This window comes from Sebastes fasciatus, chromosome 2 (genome assembly GCF_043250625.1).
Source record: "Sebastes fasciatus isolate fSebFas1 chromosome 2, fSebFas1.pri, whole genome shotgun sequence".
Lineage (NCBI taxonomy): Eukaryota > Metazoa > Chordata > Actinopteri > Perciformes > Sebastidae > Sebastes > Sebastes fasciatus.
The window spans coordinates 15,671,203-15,686,275 of record NC_133796.1 but is presented as its reverse complement, the minus strand read 5'-3'; the positions used below and the strand labels follow the sequence as shown (position 1 = coordinate 15,686,275).

Here is a 15,073-nt window from a genome sequence, read left to right as displayed (position 1 = left end):
TGTTCAGTAATCAATAGGAAGTAAAACAATATGTTATTTGCTGTCTGTTCAGTAATCAATAGGAAGTAAAACAATATGTTTTTTGCTGTCTGTTTAGTAATTCTTAGGAAGTTTTTGCTGTCTGTGTTAGTAATCAATAGGAAGTAAAACACTGTTTTTTGCTGTCTTTTTAGTAATCAATAGGAAGTAAAACAATATGTTTTTTGCTGTCTGTTCAGTAATCAATAGGAAGTAAAACAATGTTATTTGCTGTCTGTTCAGTAATCAATAGGAAGTAAAACAATATGTTGTTTGCTGTCTGTTTAGTAATTCTTAGGAAGTATTTGCTGTCTGTTTAGCAATCAATAGGAAGTAAAACAAAGAGCACATGTGGCCTCCTGCTGCTTGGCTCCGCCTCTTCGCTGACCACGTGACGCAGCTCTGGGCTGAGTCAGCCGGCTCGTCACGCAGCGTCAGCGTCAGTCTCTCAGTCTCAGTCTGGAGTCGCACAATTATGAAAAAGCAACCTTCCGCTGGAGCTGCAGCCGAAGCGGATCTCTCCTACGTCCAGCGGGCTGCTCTCTCCTCCTCCTCCTGCTTATCCTCCTTCTTCTTCCCGAGGCTGAGCACCGAGACGAGCACCTCCACCACCGCCGATAGATGGATCAGAGCCACGACGCAGCTCTTCCTGAGACTCAACGGTGAAGAGGATGGTACGTAGATGTTTAACTGAAGGTTTATAGCGGCTCGTCGTGACTTGATCTGGGGGTTTGAGAGTGGCAGGTTACCCCTCTAACCATGCATGCTGCTCTCCTGGCTGTCAACCACCACAGCGGAGACCTGGTGTTTACTGCTGCTACTGTGTACTGATAAAACACTGTGTACGCTCACGTAACGAGTACCCGGTGACTAACCGTCCAGTGAGAAACCCCCAAATCACACCTCGTTAGCTGGCTAACTAGCTAGCCTGCTAAAGGCTATAAGCTAACTAGCTAGCTGATGTTAGCAGCAGTTTCTCTGCCATGAGACAACATCAGCATCTCTTTAAACACATAAAGACTCTTTTAATAATATAATAATGTATGTTATTGGATTATTGACAACATCAGCATCTCTTTAAACACATAAAGACTCTTTTAATAATATAATAATGTATGTTATTGGATTATTGACAACATCAGCATCTCTTTAAACACATAAAAGACTCTTTTAATAATAGAATAATGTATGTTATTGGATTATTGACAACATCAGCATCTCTTTAAACACATAAAAGACTCTTTTAATAATAGAATAATGTATATTATTGGATTATTGACAACATCAGCATCTCTTTAAACACATAAAAGACTCTTTTAATAATAGAATAATGTATATTATTGAATTATTGACAATATCAGCATCTCTTTAAACACATAAAAGACTCTTTTAATAATAGAATAATGTATATTATTGAATTATTGACAACATCAGCATCTCTTTAAACACATAAAAGACTCTTTTAATAATAGAATAATGTATATTATTGAATTATTGACAATATCAGCATCTCTTTAAACACATAAAAGACTCTTAATAATATAATAATGTATATTATTGGATTATTGACAACATCAGCATCTCTTTAAACACATAAAAGACTCTTTTAATAATAGAATAATGTATGTTATTGGATTATTGACAACATCAGCATCTCTTTAAACACATAAAGACTCTTTTTATAATAGAATAATGTATATTATTGGATTATTGACAACATCAGCATCTCTTTAAACACATAAAAGACTCTTTTTATAATATAATAATGTATATTATTGGATTATTGACAACATCAGCATCTCTTTAAACACATAAAGACTCTTTTTATAATATAATAATGTATATTATTGGATTATTGACAACATCAGCATCTCTTTTAACACATAAAAGACTCTTTTAATAATAGAATAATGTATATTATTGGATTATACTTATTGATGCATTAATGTCATCATCACTTTAATGTTGCAGCTGGTAAAGGTGGAGCTCATTTTAATGACTTTATATACTGCTGGGTAGTTTAATCTATAACAATACATCATTTATTATTACTCTTATTTTTGTATTATTAGTTTTTTTGTTTTGTTTTATAACTATTCTTTCTTTTTTATCATTATTATTATTATTATTTTATTTTTTTCTTAATTTTATTTCAACTTTGAATGTTGATGTTGTTTAGCGGTTTCTCTGCCATGAGAAAACAGAAGCATCTCTTTACACACATAAAAGACTCTATTAATAAGTTAAGTTAAGATAAGATGAACCTTTATTAAACCCGGAGGGAAATTCAGGTGTCAAAGCAGCAACATCAGCAAACAGAGTGAAACACAGGAGAGGTATATAGGTATACAAAAATTATAAAAACAATAAAAGATACAGAGTGAATGGGTGAACATAGTGTGTGCAGTCCGTCAATAAATAAATGTAGTATGTACATATGTGCAGTCCGTAAAGTGGTATATAGGATGTATAGTGTAAAGTAAAGTGTAAAGTGCACCAGGGGTTAGAGTCAAAGATTGTTGCAGATAGTGCAGCATGTTTAAAGTTCCCTTTAAAGTCCTCATAGTTCTCATATGGGGGTCAGCCTTGGTTGTGGAGCCTGATGGCTACCAGCATGAAGGACTGACCGACCCAGGCGCTTTGTGTTGTGCTGAGGGGGGATGAGTCTGTGGCTGAAGGTTCTCCTCATCTTGACTAGCTCATCATAGAGGGGGTATATATATATATATGTATATATATATATGATATAATAATGTATATTATTGGATTATACTTATTGATGCATTAATGTGTTCATCACTTTAATGTTGCAGCTGGTAAAGGTGGAGCTCATTTTAATGACTTTATATACTGCTGGGTAGTTTAATCTATAATAACATGTCATTTATTCGTTGATTATATTTTGTATTAATAATCTGAATCTGTAAAATTATTAAATCATGAGACAACAGAGCATCTCTTTAAACAGATAAAAGAGTGCACTTGAGAGAAGCTGGCACTTGTTTGGAGACACATTTGTCGGACAAGAGACACTGGTCATTGCCAGTAACAAGTCAATGCCACATTGAGTGGCTGCCAAGTCCTGTTTAAACTGGGATGTTTAAAAGTGATGTTGAAATAGTGCATTTATTATATTGCAGACCATTGTTATAAGACCTCTGTACACTCACTCATGACTCTTTGCTATCTGGTGAGAGTTGAATGTTTTTTAGGCCCAATGCAGACATTGCTGAAGACTTTGTCTCAACATTAGTGTTTTGTTAACTTTTCCTCTTCTTGACGACCACAGCCTCCTCTTTCTTCCCAAGGATTTCCTGTCTAGTCTCTCCTCTAGTGCAGCAGACTGAGGAGCAAAGAGAAGATGACATGTAGCCCAAAGTTGTGAGTCATTATTGACCACACAGTGTTGTTATTATAGTGTGAGAGAACGGGTAATATTGACAATATCAACTATCATAATATACCCAGTACTTGGATATTAACAATGTGATGGTAGTTTAGATTAGGAGTTGGCGACGTGGATAAAATCCTCTATGATGGTATTTTACATAAAGATTAGGGCTGTCAATTGATTGAAATATGCAATCGGGATTAATCGCATGATTGTACATAGTTAATCGCGATTAATTGCAAATCTCTTTAAAATATTTTTTATTAGGAAGCATGTGCAGTGATACAGACTTCTGTGGGGTGTGTATCATGCCTCATTTCTGATATATATCAACAAAAACAGACAATACTAGGAACTAAAGGCTAACAAAAATGGAGACAAGCAAATACAAAGAACACAAGTACAACAAAAAAACACAGACAAAACACCTTAAGGCACACAAATCAGGGAAACATTGGTGACATACAGTGATTAATCGCAAATCAATCGCACATTTTTTATCTCTTCAAAATGCACCTTTTAAGGGAGATTTGTCAAGTAGTTAATACTCTTATCAACATGGGAGTGGGCAAATATGCTTGCTTTATGCAAATGTATGTATATATTTATTAATGGAAATCAGTTAACAACACAAAACAATGACAAATATTTCCAGAAACCCTCACAGGTACTGCATGTAGCATAAAAAATATGCTCTATCATAACATGGCAAACTGCAGCCCAACAGGCAACAACAGCTGTCAGTGTGTCAGTGTGCTGACTTGACTAAGACTTGCCCCAAACTGCATGTGATTATCATAAAGTGGACATGTCTGTAAAGAGAGCGTCGTTGGTACCCATAGAACCCGTTTTCATTGATATAGCTTGAGGTCAGAGGTCAAGGGACCCCTTTGAAAGTGGACATGCCAGTTTTTCCTTGCCAAAATGTAGCATAAGTTTAGAGCGTTATTTAGCAAGCTATGATTTGGTACCAATCGATTCCTTGGATTTTCCAGTTTCATATGATGCTAGTATCTTCACTCTAGCTTTAAAACTGAGTCCGCTACAACCTAAAAATCGCAAGTTGTGTTAATGCGTTAAAGAAATTAAGTGGCGTTAAAACAAATTTGCAATAACGTGTTATTATCGCGTTAACTTTGACAGCCCTGATAAAGACTTTTATATATGTTGTTATATAATTTCCTAGAATATCAATTGTGGATAAAATAACCAGATGCAAAGCCCTTACAAATAACTATTCTTCATCACTATTTTGATAATCAATTAATTGGTTTGAATATTATTATTTTTTTTAAGTCAACAGTCAGATACATTCGGCAGATGGTATCATTCAAATGTGTTGTGGCCCCTAACACAAGGAAAATATCATTACAGATGATATCTAATCTCACAGTACGTTATTGATCTATATTATTCTTTATTCGCTGAGACGCCAGAGCATCCGGTGACTTGTCTTTCCCCTTATCACAGTTCTGGCCTGAGCCGGTCACATGCCCCAGCTTATATGAGGGACACTCTGTGCTGCTGCTGCTCTGAGCAGTCTGATTGCAGGCTAATGAACTAATGTGCTGGTTCATCAGAACATGATTTGATCAATATCACCAATCGGTAATAGACCTTTATTATTGCAAGTCACAGTCTCTTACGTAATAGTGGATGTCTTGAACTGGTCATCAGGCCAGGCTTTAGCGCTCTGTGAGCTGGTAGAAAATGGTCTTGCATCACTTTGTTGTGCTCCAGAATAGATTCTAGCACTGTGTGTGTGTGTGTGTGTGTGTGTGTGTGTGTGTGTGTGTGTGTGTGTGTGTGTGTGTGTGTGTGTGTGTGTGTGTGTGTGTGTGTGTGTGTGTGTGTGTGTGTGTGTGTGTGTGTGTGTGTGTGTGTGTGTGTGTGTGTGTGTGTGTGTGTGTGTGTGTGTGTGTGTGTGTGTGTGTGTGTGTGTGTGTGTGTGTGTGTGTGTGTGTGTGTGTGTGTGTGTGTGTGTGTGTGTGTGTGTGTGTGTGTGTGTGTGTGTGTGTGTGTGTGTGTGTGTGTGTGTGTGTGTGTGTGTGTGTGTGTGTGTGTGTTGCTGCTTCCGTGTTTCAGCCTGCGCAGTGACCGTGCCTCCCTGAGCTCTGTTATCTCACGCTCTAATCCATTTGCACCGCACACACACACAAGCCCATTTGAAGATGACTGATAAAGTTTTTCCAGCAGCCCTGGATTGGGTTTTCCAAAAAAAAAAAAAAAACGGTCACAGTCTCAGTTTGTTGATTTTATGAATGGAGTGCTCCCCTGTAGATGTTATCCAGCTGATCCCCCCGCCCCTCCACTGCTTCCCTTCACTCTACAGCTGTAGCTCCTGGTCAGACATGCAGCTGACTTGCATGAGCTTTGCACTACCCAAATATCACTGGAGGGAATACAATATAATACAGAGTCTTTTCCTGCGTAGAAAATTACGAGGCGGCCGCCTCCGTCAAATTTCATCCCGCCTCCTGCTCTTCATAGAAGAACTTTTTCCCACATTATCAAATACAAAAGTTCAAACAGACATCTGTAAAACACAATATCAGATCTTTACAATATATCTGAGAACATGACTGCCACAAATAGGCTTCTGGTAAAAGCAAATAAGGAAGTCAAATAATCAAAATAAATTATATAAAAAAGGCTGTGTCATAAAAGTGTCTTGTAAAAATGTGTGAGAGGGGATTACTTAAAATAAAAAAAATTTTAATGCTTCAAAAACAGGAGATCTACCTTTTGTGTAAATAATATTTTGCCATTAGAATCAAATTGTTTTACAAGATATCATTCTCAAACAGCTTCACCAAGTCATGTGATATGTTACTTCAGTACACTTTAGGAACAAATATTATTGGGATCACTCACTACAGAAAAGTGCAGATGAACATTAAATATCCATGCTGTTTACATTATAGACACTGCCACTGACTATCTCTGTAACAACTTAGCCATAATTTAACACATTGACCAAACACGGTCCAGGATGGTACACGTGCACGCACATGATCATGATGTTACCACCTCCGTCTCATTTTTGAGGGCGGAAAAACCCTGTAACATACCTTATATCTCTTATGTTGCAGTTATTCTTATTATTTAACATGTGCAAAGAGAGGTATTTTATTTTGTTCTTTATAATTTTTATTTGCTCTTCTAGAAAGCCCTCTCTTTGTTATATAAACAGAGAAGCAACTTGGCACTGTCCCTGCTGCTACCTCCTAACCTGGGACTGGTTTAACCTGAGTTTTCATAGGCTCTCTTAACCATGAGCCCCAGATGTTGAGAAGAATAGCCATCACATGCTTTACATTACTAGGCCATACAGCTGCTTGGAGGTAGGACTCAGGGTGGCATGCCAGCATGGTATCAGCTCATGCTGTGTAGTCTTTCAGAGCTATGTCCAGGAGGCACAAGGGTGAGAGCTGGAGAGCCGTCACGCTTTGGTCTCATGACTGTATGAGCTGACTTTCCTACTTTACTTCCTTCCAGGAATCTTATCTGGAGGTTCTAATGAACTTTTCTTCCTCCTTTTAACATTCCTTTATAAGATGTGCTAAGTATTACCAAATTGATAAGGCTGGTCCGTGTTAAAATGTCTCATAGTGTGACATAATACTCTTCTAATGAAGCCAGGCCTGTTTTGATCCTGCTTTGGCCCTATCATAAATATTTACGAGTACTGGTTGTAACGGCTAGAGCTGTAAACTTGACACTTGGATATGAGCCAGGTCACCAAAATCAGAACTTGAGATCTAAATTGGACTTGACTGTTGTGAGCTTTCACACTTTCACATTGTGTCCTTATTCTGAGCTCTCCTGACCTTTTTGTGTTTGACTGTCAAGTGTGCTAAATTAGGAACACGCATTCATTCTTTTTGTAGCATGAATTTGTAGCACAGCCTTTTTTTTTTATCAAATACAGGTCCCATTAAAACAGGGAGCCTGGGCCTGGCAGGGAGTTAACTTACAACAATACACTGGTGGAAACCCTGATATATTGTCCTTAGGGCTGCCCCATTCATCAATTAGTCGACTAATCGTTAGACTAAGATTAGACGATTAGATTTATAGCGGTGCTTTTGTGTGATTCTTTGTGGAGAAACTCAGTTTTACCGATCTGTCGATTACATCAACTAATCAATTAGTCAACAAAATTAGGGATGCACCGATCGACTTTTTCAGTCTCGATACCGACAGCGATACCTGGGCTTTGGGCTTCGGCAGATGCCGAGTACCGATCTGATACCAGTGTTTAATTAATAAGCTGTATGCCTCACTCTGTGGAAGTGACTGGGATCATTAACTTATGTGTAAGACAACATCAGGCTTAACTTATACATTGCTTTCCTAACTTTGTAAAACAAAATTTAACAAATGGATGAATATGAATTTAGTGAATTGTTCGAAATTAACAGGAATTACATTTCAGGTGTAAATGGTCAAAACTTAAACAGGAATTAAAATTCCAGTATACAATGTATATAGTATAAACAAAGCCAAAGAAAATTCCTAGTGTATACCTCTTACACCTGGCAATAAACACCATTCTGATATAAACATAGAATTGAATTGAATAGATCAGCCCTATTGTCACCGATACCTGATCCAGCTATTTGAGCCCGTATTGGCCTGGTAACTGATCCAGTATCAGTATCGGTGCATCCCTAGACAAAATCGTATGAATGCTAGTCGAATAAGAATGTCTTTGGTCGAGGACAGCCCTAATTGTCCTTTACTTCTTGTTTTATGTTTGTTTTTATTCCCATGTCTTTTAAAAAATTCAATCAAATTTCAATCACAAAAAGAGAGATGAGGCCGTTGGACAAATTTGCTACTCAGTTTCATTTAATTTATCAGAGAAACCGGAACCTTACCGCTTCAAATCCAAACCTTATTTCTATCTTCCATTACAAAGAGTGGGAAACTCCTTGAAGCCATATCACAGCAGCTACACTTTGATACCAATTTCTCAAAGTAAATGGGGGGGGGGGAAATAAAACGGCTTCTGTTGGCTCTCTCTGAGAACCACTCTTCTTCTGCTTACATTAAAGTGCTGACCCTATATTCTCCACTCTTTCTAACGGGTAATCGAATTGCCAAGCCAGATGTTATCTCAGCCCGTATTACGTCAGGGAGGGCCAGAGGAATGATGGGTCGTCCAGCCAGTCTCGTTACATTGTTGGGAAAAAGGAGGAGGGGGAAGGAAGAGCCCAGTTGGCAGGGTTTCTGAGTTCACTGTGTGTGAGTGTTAGGAGATGACAGGAGGAGGAACAGTATTTGATCAGACTTGTGTGTCTTTATACGGACACATTCACTTCCACAAACACATAGCTAGCACAGATGAACATGACCACACACACACACACACACACGGTTGCCCATAAACACCTCTCAGCATCCTACATTGTTGAACCCAGAGAGATGGAAAGGTGCTGGGTTGTATTTCCTACAGGAACAAAGTAATCATAAAACCTGGAGCTCAGAGAGGAAGAGGGAGGGAGCGAGGAAGTGGGAGACTGTGTGTTTTTGGCAGGGGCTCTGAAGTGTTCAACTCTTTTGTTGCCTGACATTCTCAGGTACCATGGTTACAGGTTAGCAGAGTACAGTCCTGCTTCATCTGCCTCATTAACACTTTGTTAGCTCAAGATGACGACACCGGCGTTTCTGTTGAAAGCATTCTTCCACAGCGCAGCACACACACTGATTAGGTCACTAATTCAATGAACAAGGGGGCACCGAAGAGTCAATGACCTGCAGTATTCAATTACAAGGCAGCATAATGACAATACCATCACATCAACAACATAACTCACAAATGTTAGGCTGCTGGCCAAAATCTTCTGTCATGATATAGGTCATTTCTAGGGCTATCAATCGTGTGATTGTCCATGATTAATCTTGATTAATTGCAAATTAATCATACTTAAATCGCATTTATCAACATGGGAGTGGACAAATATGCTTGCTTTATGCAAATGTATGTGTATAGTTATTATTGGAAATCAATTAACAACACAAAACAATCACAAATATTGTCCAGAAACCCTCACAGGTACTGCATTTAGCGTAAAGAAAATGCTCAAATCATAACATGGCAAACTGCAGCCCAACAGGCAACAACAGCTGTCAGTGTGTCAGTGAGCTGACTTGACTATGACTTGCCCCAAACTGCATGTGATTATCATAAAGTGGTGCATGTCTGTAAAGGGGAGACTCGAGGGTACCCATAGAACCCATGCCAGTTTTTCCTCGCCAAAATTTTGCGCAAGTTTGGAGCGTTATTTAGCCTCCTTCATGACAAGCTAGTATGACGGTTGGTACCAATAGATTTCTTAAGTTTTTTATAGTTTCATATGATGCCATCTTCACTCTAACTTTAAAACTGAGCCCGTTAATGCGTTAAAGAAATTAGTGGCGTTTAAAACGAATTTGTGTTAAAGCGTTATCACATTAACTTTGACAGCCCTAGTTTGATGTCATCCCAACTCATAAATATTCTCCAGCAGTGACGCCACTACTGTGAGAAGAAAAAAAGTTCAATCTATCAGGATTGCTTTGTGTGATGACACCTGATGCAGCATTTTATGGGAGACTCAGTGTGAACATCAAAACTACTGTCTTATGTAAACCCATATTTTGGGTTCCTTGTTACTTTAGTACACGGGGTTAACATTAGTTTGCTGCCCTCAGTTTGATCTGGATTAAGTTTTTTAATGCTGTTCTTTTGGAAATGAGTTTTAAAATAAAAGAGGCCTCTTTTAAGCGTAAGTGCAGGGCCTGTGTTGTTGGGAGAGGTTTTGTGTGTACTGCATTAGTCACAGTTGGTGGTGTGTCCTCAGTAGACAACTAGGTATATATCATTGAGGCCTCTGCCCATCCAGTAATCCTCTCCCACACCCCCCTGCCTCCCTCCTCTCTTTCTCCCCAGCCTAAGTATAATATCTAGTCGGTCTCAGACACATTCATCTGGCCCCCGAGTGGCTTCTTACAGATTAACCGTGGATGGAGTTTGGAGGCTGCAACCTTTCACTGATCACTCAGCTTTTAACTCAGAGCCGGATCTGTACGGTAACAGCATCGCTGTAGACTTTGAGACCCGTATGGAAATCTTCTTGTGAGAGACGGAGACCGAGAGAAGTATAGTGATTTGTCGCTGATGATCCAGTGCTCAGGGGAGGCTGTGGTGACTGTGGTTTGTCCAGGAGATGCATGAAGGAGCGTTGGCATGTTCCTGTACAAAGCCCTTAAACACAGAGATGAAGAGGAGGAGTACAGCCAGGTACACACTCAGTGGCTCGGTGGCACTGGTCAAGCGGCCGGGATGACCTGTTTGTTTAGATGTTTCCGTAAAACCGCCGTTTGTTGTAGGCAGCATAAAACCTGAGGCACTATGGATGGATGGCACCAGAGAAAAGTGACTTTTCGGGAGAGGGAAAATGATTGTCACTTCTTTTTTCTTTGCTGTCTATATATAACTACATGGAAACGTTGACTGTGAGGATCATTTCTTGCTGGCAACTGCCTGGTTCACAACATTTCCAATCCTGCTTGTTGTAATACTATTGTTTGAGTTTCAGGAATAGTTGAAACGCTTTGGTGTGAAGCAGGTGACGGTGTTTGCAGGTTTCCCTCTTTTGTGCTGGGAAGGATTAATGGTGCTAATCGCTCTGAGCTGTACTGGGGGAACAATAAGGCATCAGGCATTTAATTGAAAATTCCTGCGACATAAATCCTTGTTTTAATGGAATAGTGATACAGAATGAGATTATTTTATTGCAGTTTATGACATTAGTAGGCACCTGTGGCTGATGTGCCTCCCGTAGTTGTCCTAATTTTATAATGTTTTAGTTTTTATTTATTAAAACTTCTAATCCCTTTTGATTTTCATCTGCTAAATCCTGGATTAAGGGGTTACAAGCCCCCTTTTAAGAGGATGTTCCATTATTTTCAGAGAAAAATTGTTTTAACTAAAGTAAAACAGACAGCTTACCACTTTCGATTTATCCTCATGTTCTTTTTGCTTTCCTTGTCTTTGCGGAACTACCAAATGTCAGCACTGTTTGTACGTGCACTTCATTGTTTTTAACATCCGCAGGGGACAATTTTCGTAGCAGCTTGAATTCTTTAAATGCAAACATAATAAACACAAATGAGGAACATCAGTCCGCTGCTCACAATATGCAACTGTTTTTCTTTGTTCACAGTCCCAGAAACCCTGGATAGAAAGCACTTTCACCAAGCGGGAATGTGTGTACATACTTCCAGTGTCAAAGGACCCCCACAGGTATGTAGTCAGACGTGCTGTACTGTGCCTTGTGGTGATTGCCATGGAAACGGTGTAATTGTACGGTGCGTGTTAAAGAAGGCCCAAACCCTAACCACTACTCTCCGAAAACTAAATGAGTCTGTTTCCACATCATTTCAGTGTTCGTGTCTGTCACTGTAATTACAGCGTTAAGTGAGGGGGAAGAGCAGTGATGAACCGGTGTATCATATCATCATAGGGGTGGATTATTAATTTCATAACTGTCAGCTATTTTAGGAGGTTTGGATTTCACCATTTGCATGACTTATTAGATTCAATGATATCTGAATCACATTTTTGTGTACTGTTAAATTTAAATACTTATTTTAAATTGTAAAAAATATAATTTACTGTGTGTAATATGAAGCAGGATTTTCCTGCAGGCTCACTGGAATCTTACAAAGCAGTGTTAAAACTGTACGGAGAAGGCTTCTTATTGGCTCGGCATGCAGGCCACTCATTCACAAAGTACCATGTGTGCACACACGAAATAGATCAATTAAAGGTCATCCAGGTATAAAGAAATAGGCAAAGAAAAAGGAAACATTTTGTTTGTTATTTAATATTAAGTAGTTTCCCCACAGTTATGTGTATTTACTGTTTAACCACCTCCGTTGTGTGTAAGCCATTTCTGATTTTAGTTACACTTTCAAGAAATTGCAGTCCTCCCTCTCTCCTGGTAAACTCACAACGATACCGGGTTACTCTTTCCCCGGTGTTTTCTTTTACATCAATTATTTGCCACTGGATTTTCTCCGCTAACTCCAGTACGTGCTGCTGTGCGAAGATGATTCAGAGGTGTTAGTGAACACAGGACCATTTAACGTTGGGCCAAAGGCCTGCATGTGACTGTGATCAAAGTGAGAGTCCCCTTGGCAGGTTTCACAACGATCTCTAGGTTAAAGGCCGATCTAACTGGGCTGCCTGCCCAGCTGACAGATAACCTTCATTTATGTCCTCAAACTACCGAGAGCTTCCTTCTCGCTAGGAGAGATCAGACCGTTCTAAATGTCTTCGTTTGCAAATGTACTCCACATTTTGGTGGTTCGTTTTTATTTAAATATAAAACAATGATTGATTATTTTCATGTGAAATTCCTTCCAGATGCCTTCCAGGATGCCAGATTTGCCAACAGCTCGTCCGGTGAGTTTTTGTTTGTTCTTTGTTCCCCTCGTTCTTTGTTACCTGACAGGATTAGCCAGAGAGCATTCATGCTAACTAGTTACTTTACACCAGAAAAGGCCTGCAGGCAAATTCTTTTCCAATGTAATTCCACTGAACAGGAAACCATTCACCACAAAGTTCACACAGTCTTTGTGTGTCAGGATGCACGTTCTCGCCTAACGCCTACTTAAAGCTAAAGAGAAACAGCTTAGTTTGGTCATTCATTTTAATAATAATACATTGATGAGCCCCATTTAAAGTCCAGCTATTCCACGTCTGTCAGACCTTGTCATCACGGTTAGTTATGAAATGAAATACAAGTTGTATGTATGTTGTATTATATTGCTGGGATATATTAAAAGGACGAAATTTGAGATTTAGATGTTTCAGATGTTAAAGGTAGGATCGATGATGTTGAGAAACCAGCAAGAGTACACTAGATTTTTTTTAAAATGATCTAAACGAACCCAGTGTTGCCAACTCTTTTCCAATGAAAGTAGCTAGCAGCACTAGCTCCAAAAGTCCCTAAATCTAGAGGGAAAGACGCCAAGTCGACAAAACACTGATAGTCCGTTGCTTCAGGCCTCCCTCCAAAGCCAGTCCCTCACTACATGTCATAATGAACGTGAACGGCGAACCCAGCTATTGTTAGTACTCACAGCTGTCAAGCTGGCAGCTTGTGGAAGACTCTCCGGTGACGCACAATGAGTGCACAGGCAGAGTATGATCAGGTAGGCAGGTAGCCCGTCCATCATTACATTCGGGCCAAATGAAATGATTGGACGGGTTTATTACAATCCTGCGACAGCCACAGATACCTTTTTTTTTGTCACAGCATCTGACTTATTGACTGCTGTTGGGATGTAATGAGAATTTCAACTAATAAACTCGGGGAAAAAAAGTTTGGAAACTTGTGTTTGGTGGATTATTTCTCTGTTACAATGCTAATTGGCATTGTATTTTACATCGTTGGAAAGCCGGTTTATTTACCTTCACAATGACTTCCAAATTGTAAGGATCATGCATTTGTGGGAAACAGTGTATTCTCCTGTTAGTATTGACTCTTGTTTTGAGTTGTTTGGTGGATTGGATGATTGAACTCTATCAGTAACAAAGATCAAACAAGACATATTGGCAATTTTACACTTTATTAATTTAAAACACCGCCAGTAGCCGCAGTAGTTGGTGGAAGATCCATACGCAGCCGTAACAGCCTGGCACCTCCTCCTCATGCTGGTCACCAACCTGGTCACACGCTGCTGTGGGATGGCGTTCCATTCCTCAACCAGGATGCAACTTGGTTTTGCGGAACACCAGCTTCAACTTGCCCTATCGTGCGGGCCTTATCCAGATTATACAAACGTGGCATGCCGATGCTTGGAGCAGACACCAAATGATCACTTTAGTAGGGTGCAGCACCCAGCAGGCCCCATGCACATCAGGCACATGATTGGCAACACCTGGAGCTCAAAACAAGAGTCAACACCAACAGGAGAATACACTGTTTAGCTTTGGCAGAGAATTTTGGCAAATTTCACTTGGGCGCTACTCACATAATCAGCTGTGCTGCTCATCCCACAAATGCATGATCCTTACAAGTTGGACATCATTGTGAAGGTAAATAAACAGGCTTTCCAACGATGTAAAATACAATGCCAATTAGCATTGTAACAACAGAGAAATAATCCACCAAACACAAATTTCCAAAAAAAATTTCAGAGTTTATAAATCTTTACCAACCCTACCTTTTAATGTTGAGTCCCCAAGCTTTACATTCTCATATGTCACATATGCAGTTTACAGCGATAACAGAGATGATTGGAATATGTCTCAGTGAGCTCACTTTAACAAAGAGAAAGAAAAAAAATAGTAAAGCCACTCACTCATAAAGTATGTAATACATTAAAGAAAGTATAAAACAGATAATAATAATATTCATACGAATGGGTAAAATAAAATCTAACACATAGGAACACCGTAGATAAAACACCAGCACCTGTAGGGAGTATTAGCAGCAACATCAAACAACCTACTAGATAAAGTGCTTCAGGTGCATTAAAAACATCTGCCGTATTATACAATTATTGAACCTGCCGAGTGGCCTGCAGTGCGGTGCTATGTTTGTAGTGTTTAGGAGGCGGAAAGCTTCAGGATATGTGTTCTTCTGGATCCTCGTCTTAATGCTT

The 15,073-nt window shown here is 39.3% G+C and overlaps 1 protein-coding gene across 4 annotated transcripts in view; it reads left to right on the top strand.

Annotated features, from left to right (window-relative positions):
* The first annotated feature begins 473 nt into the window (after window positions 1-473).
* Window positions 474-15,073, top strand: part of trpm7 (transient receptor potential cation channel, subfamily M, member 7) — a 48,319-nt gene continuing 33,719 nt past the window's right edge. For 3 of the 4 annotated variants that reach the window (XM_074611355.1, XM_074611349.1, XM_074611372.1), the window contains exons 1-3: window positions 10,454-10,697; window positions 11,623-11,702; window positions 12,828-12,866. In XM_074611355.1, coding sequence (XP_074467456.1) covers window positions 10,644-10,697; window positions 11,623-11,702; window positions 12,828-12,866 — 173 coding nt within the window. In that variant the 5' untranslated portion in view covers window positions 10,454-10,643. Of the gene's footprint in view, window positions 693-10,453; window positions 10,698-11,622; window positions 11,703-12,827; window positions 12,867-15,073 lie in introns of those variants that run through there. The other variant, XM_074611364.1, reaches the window with a different exon arrangement.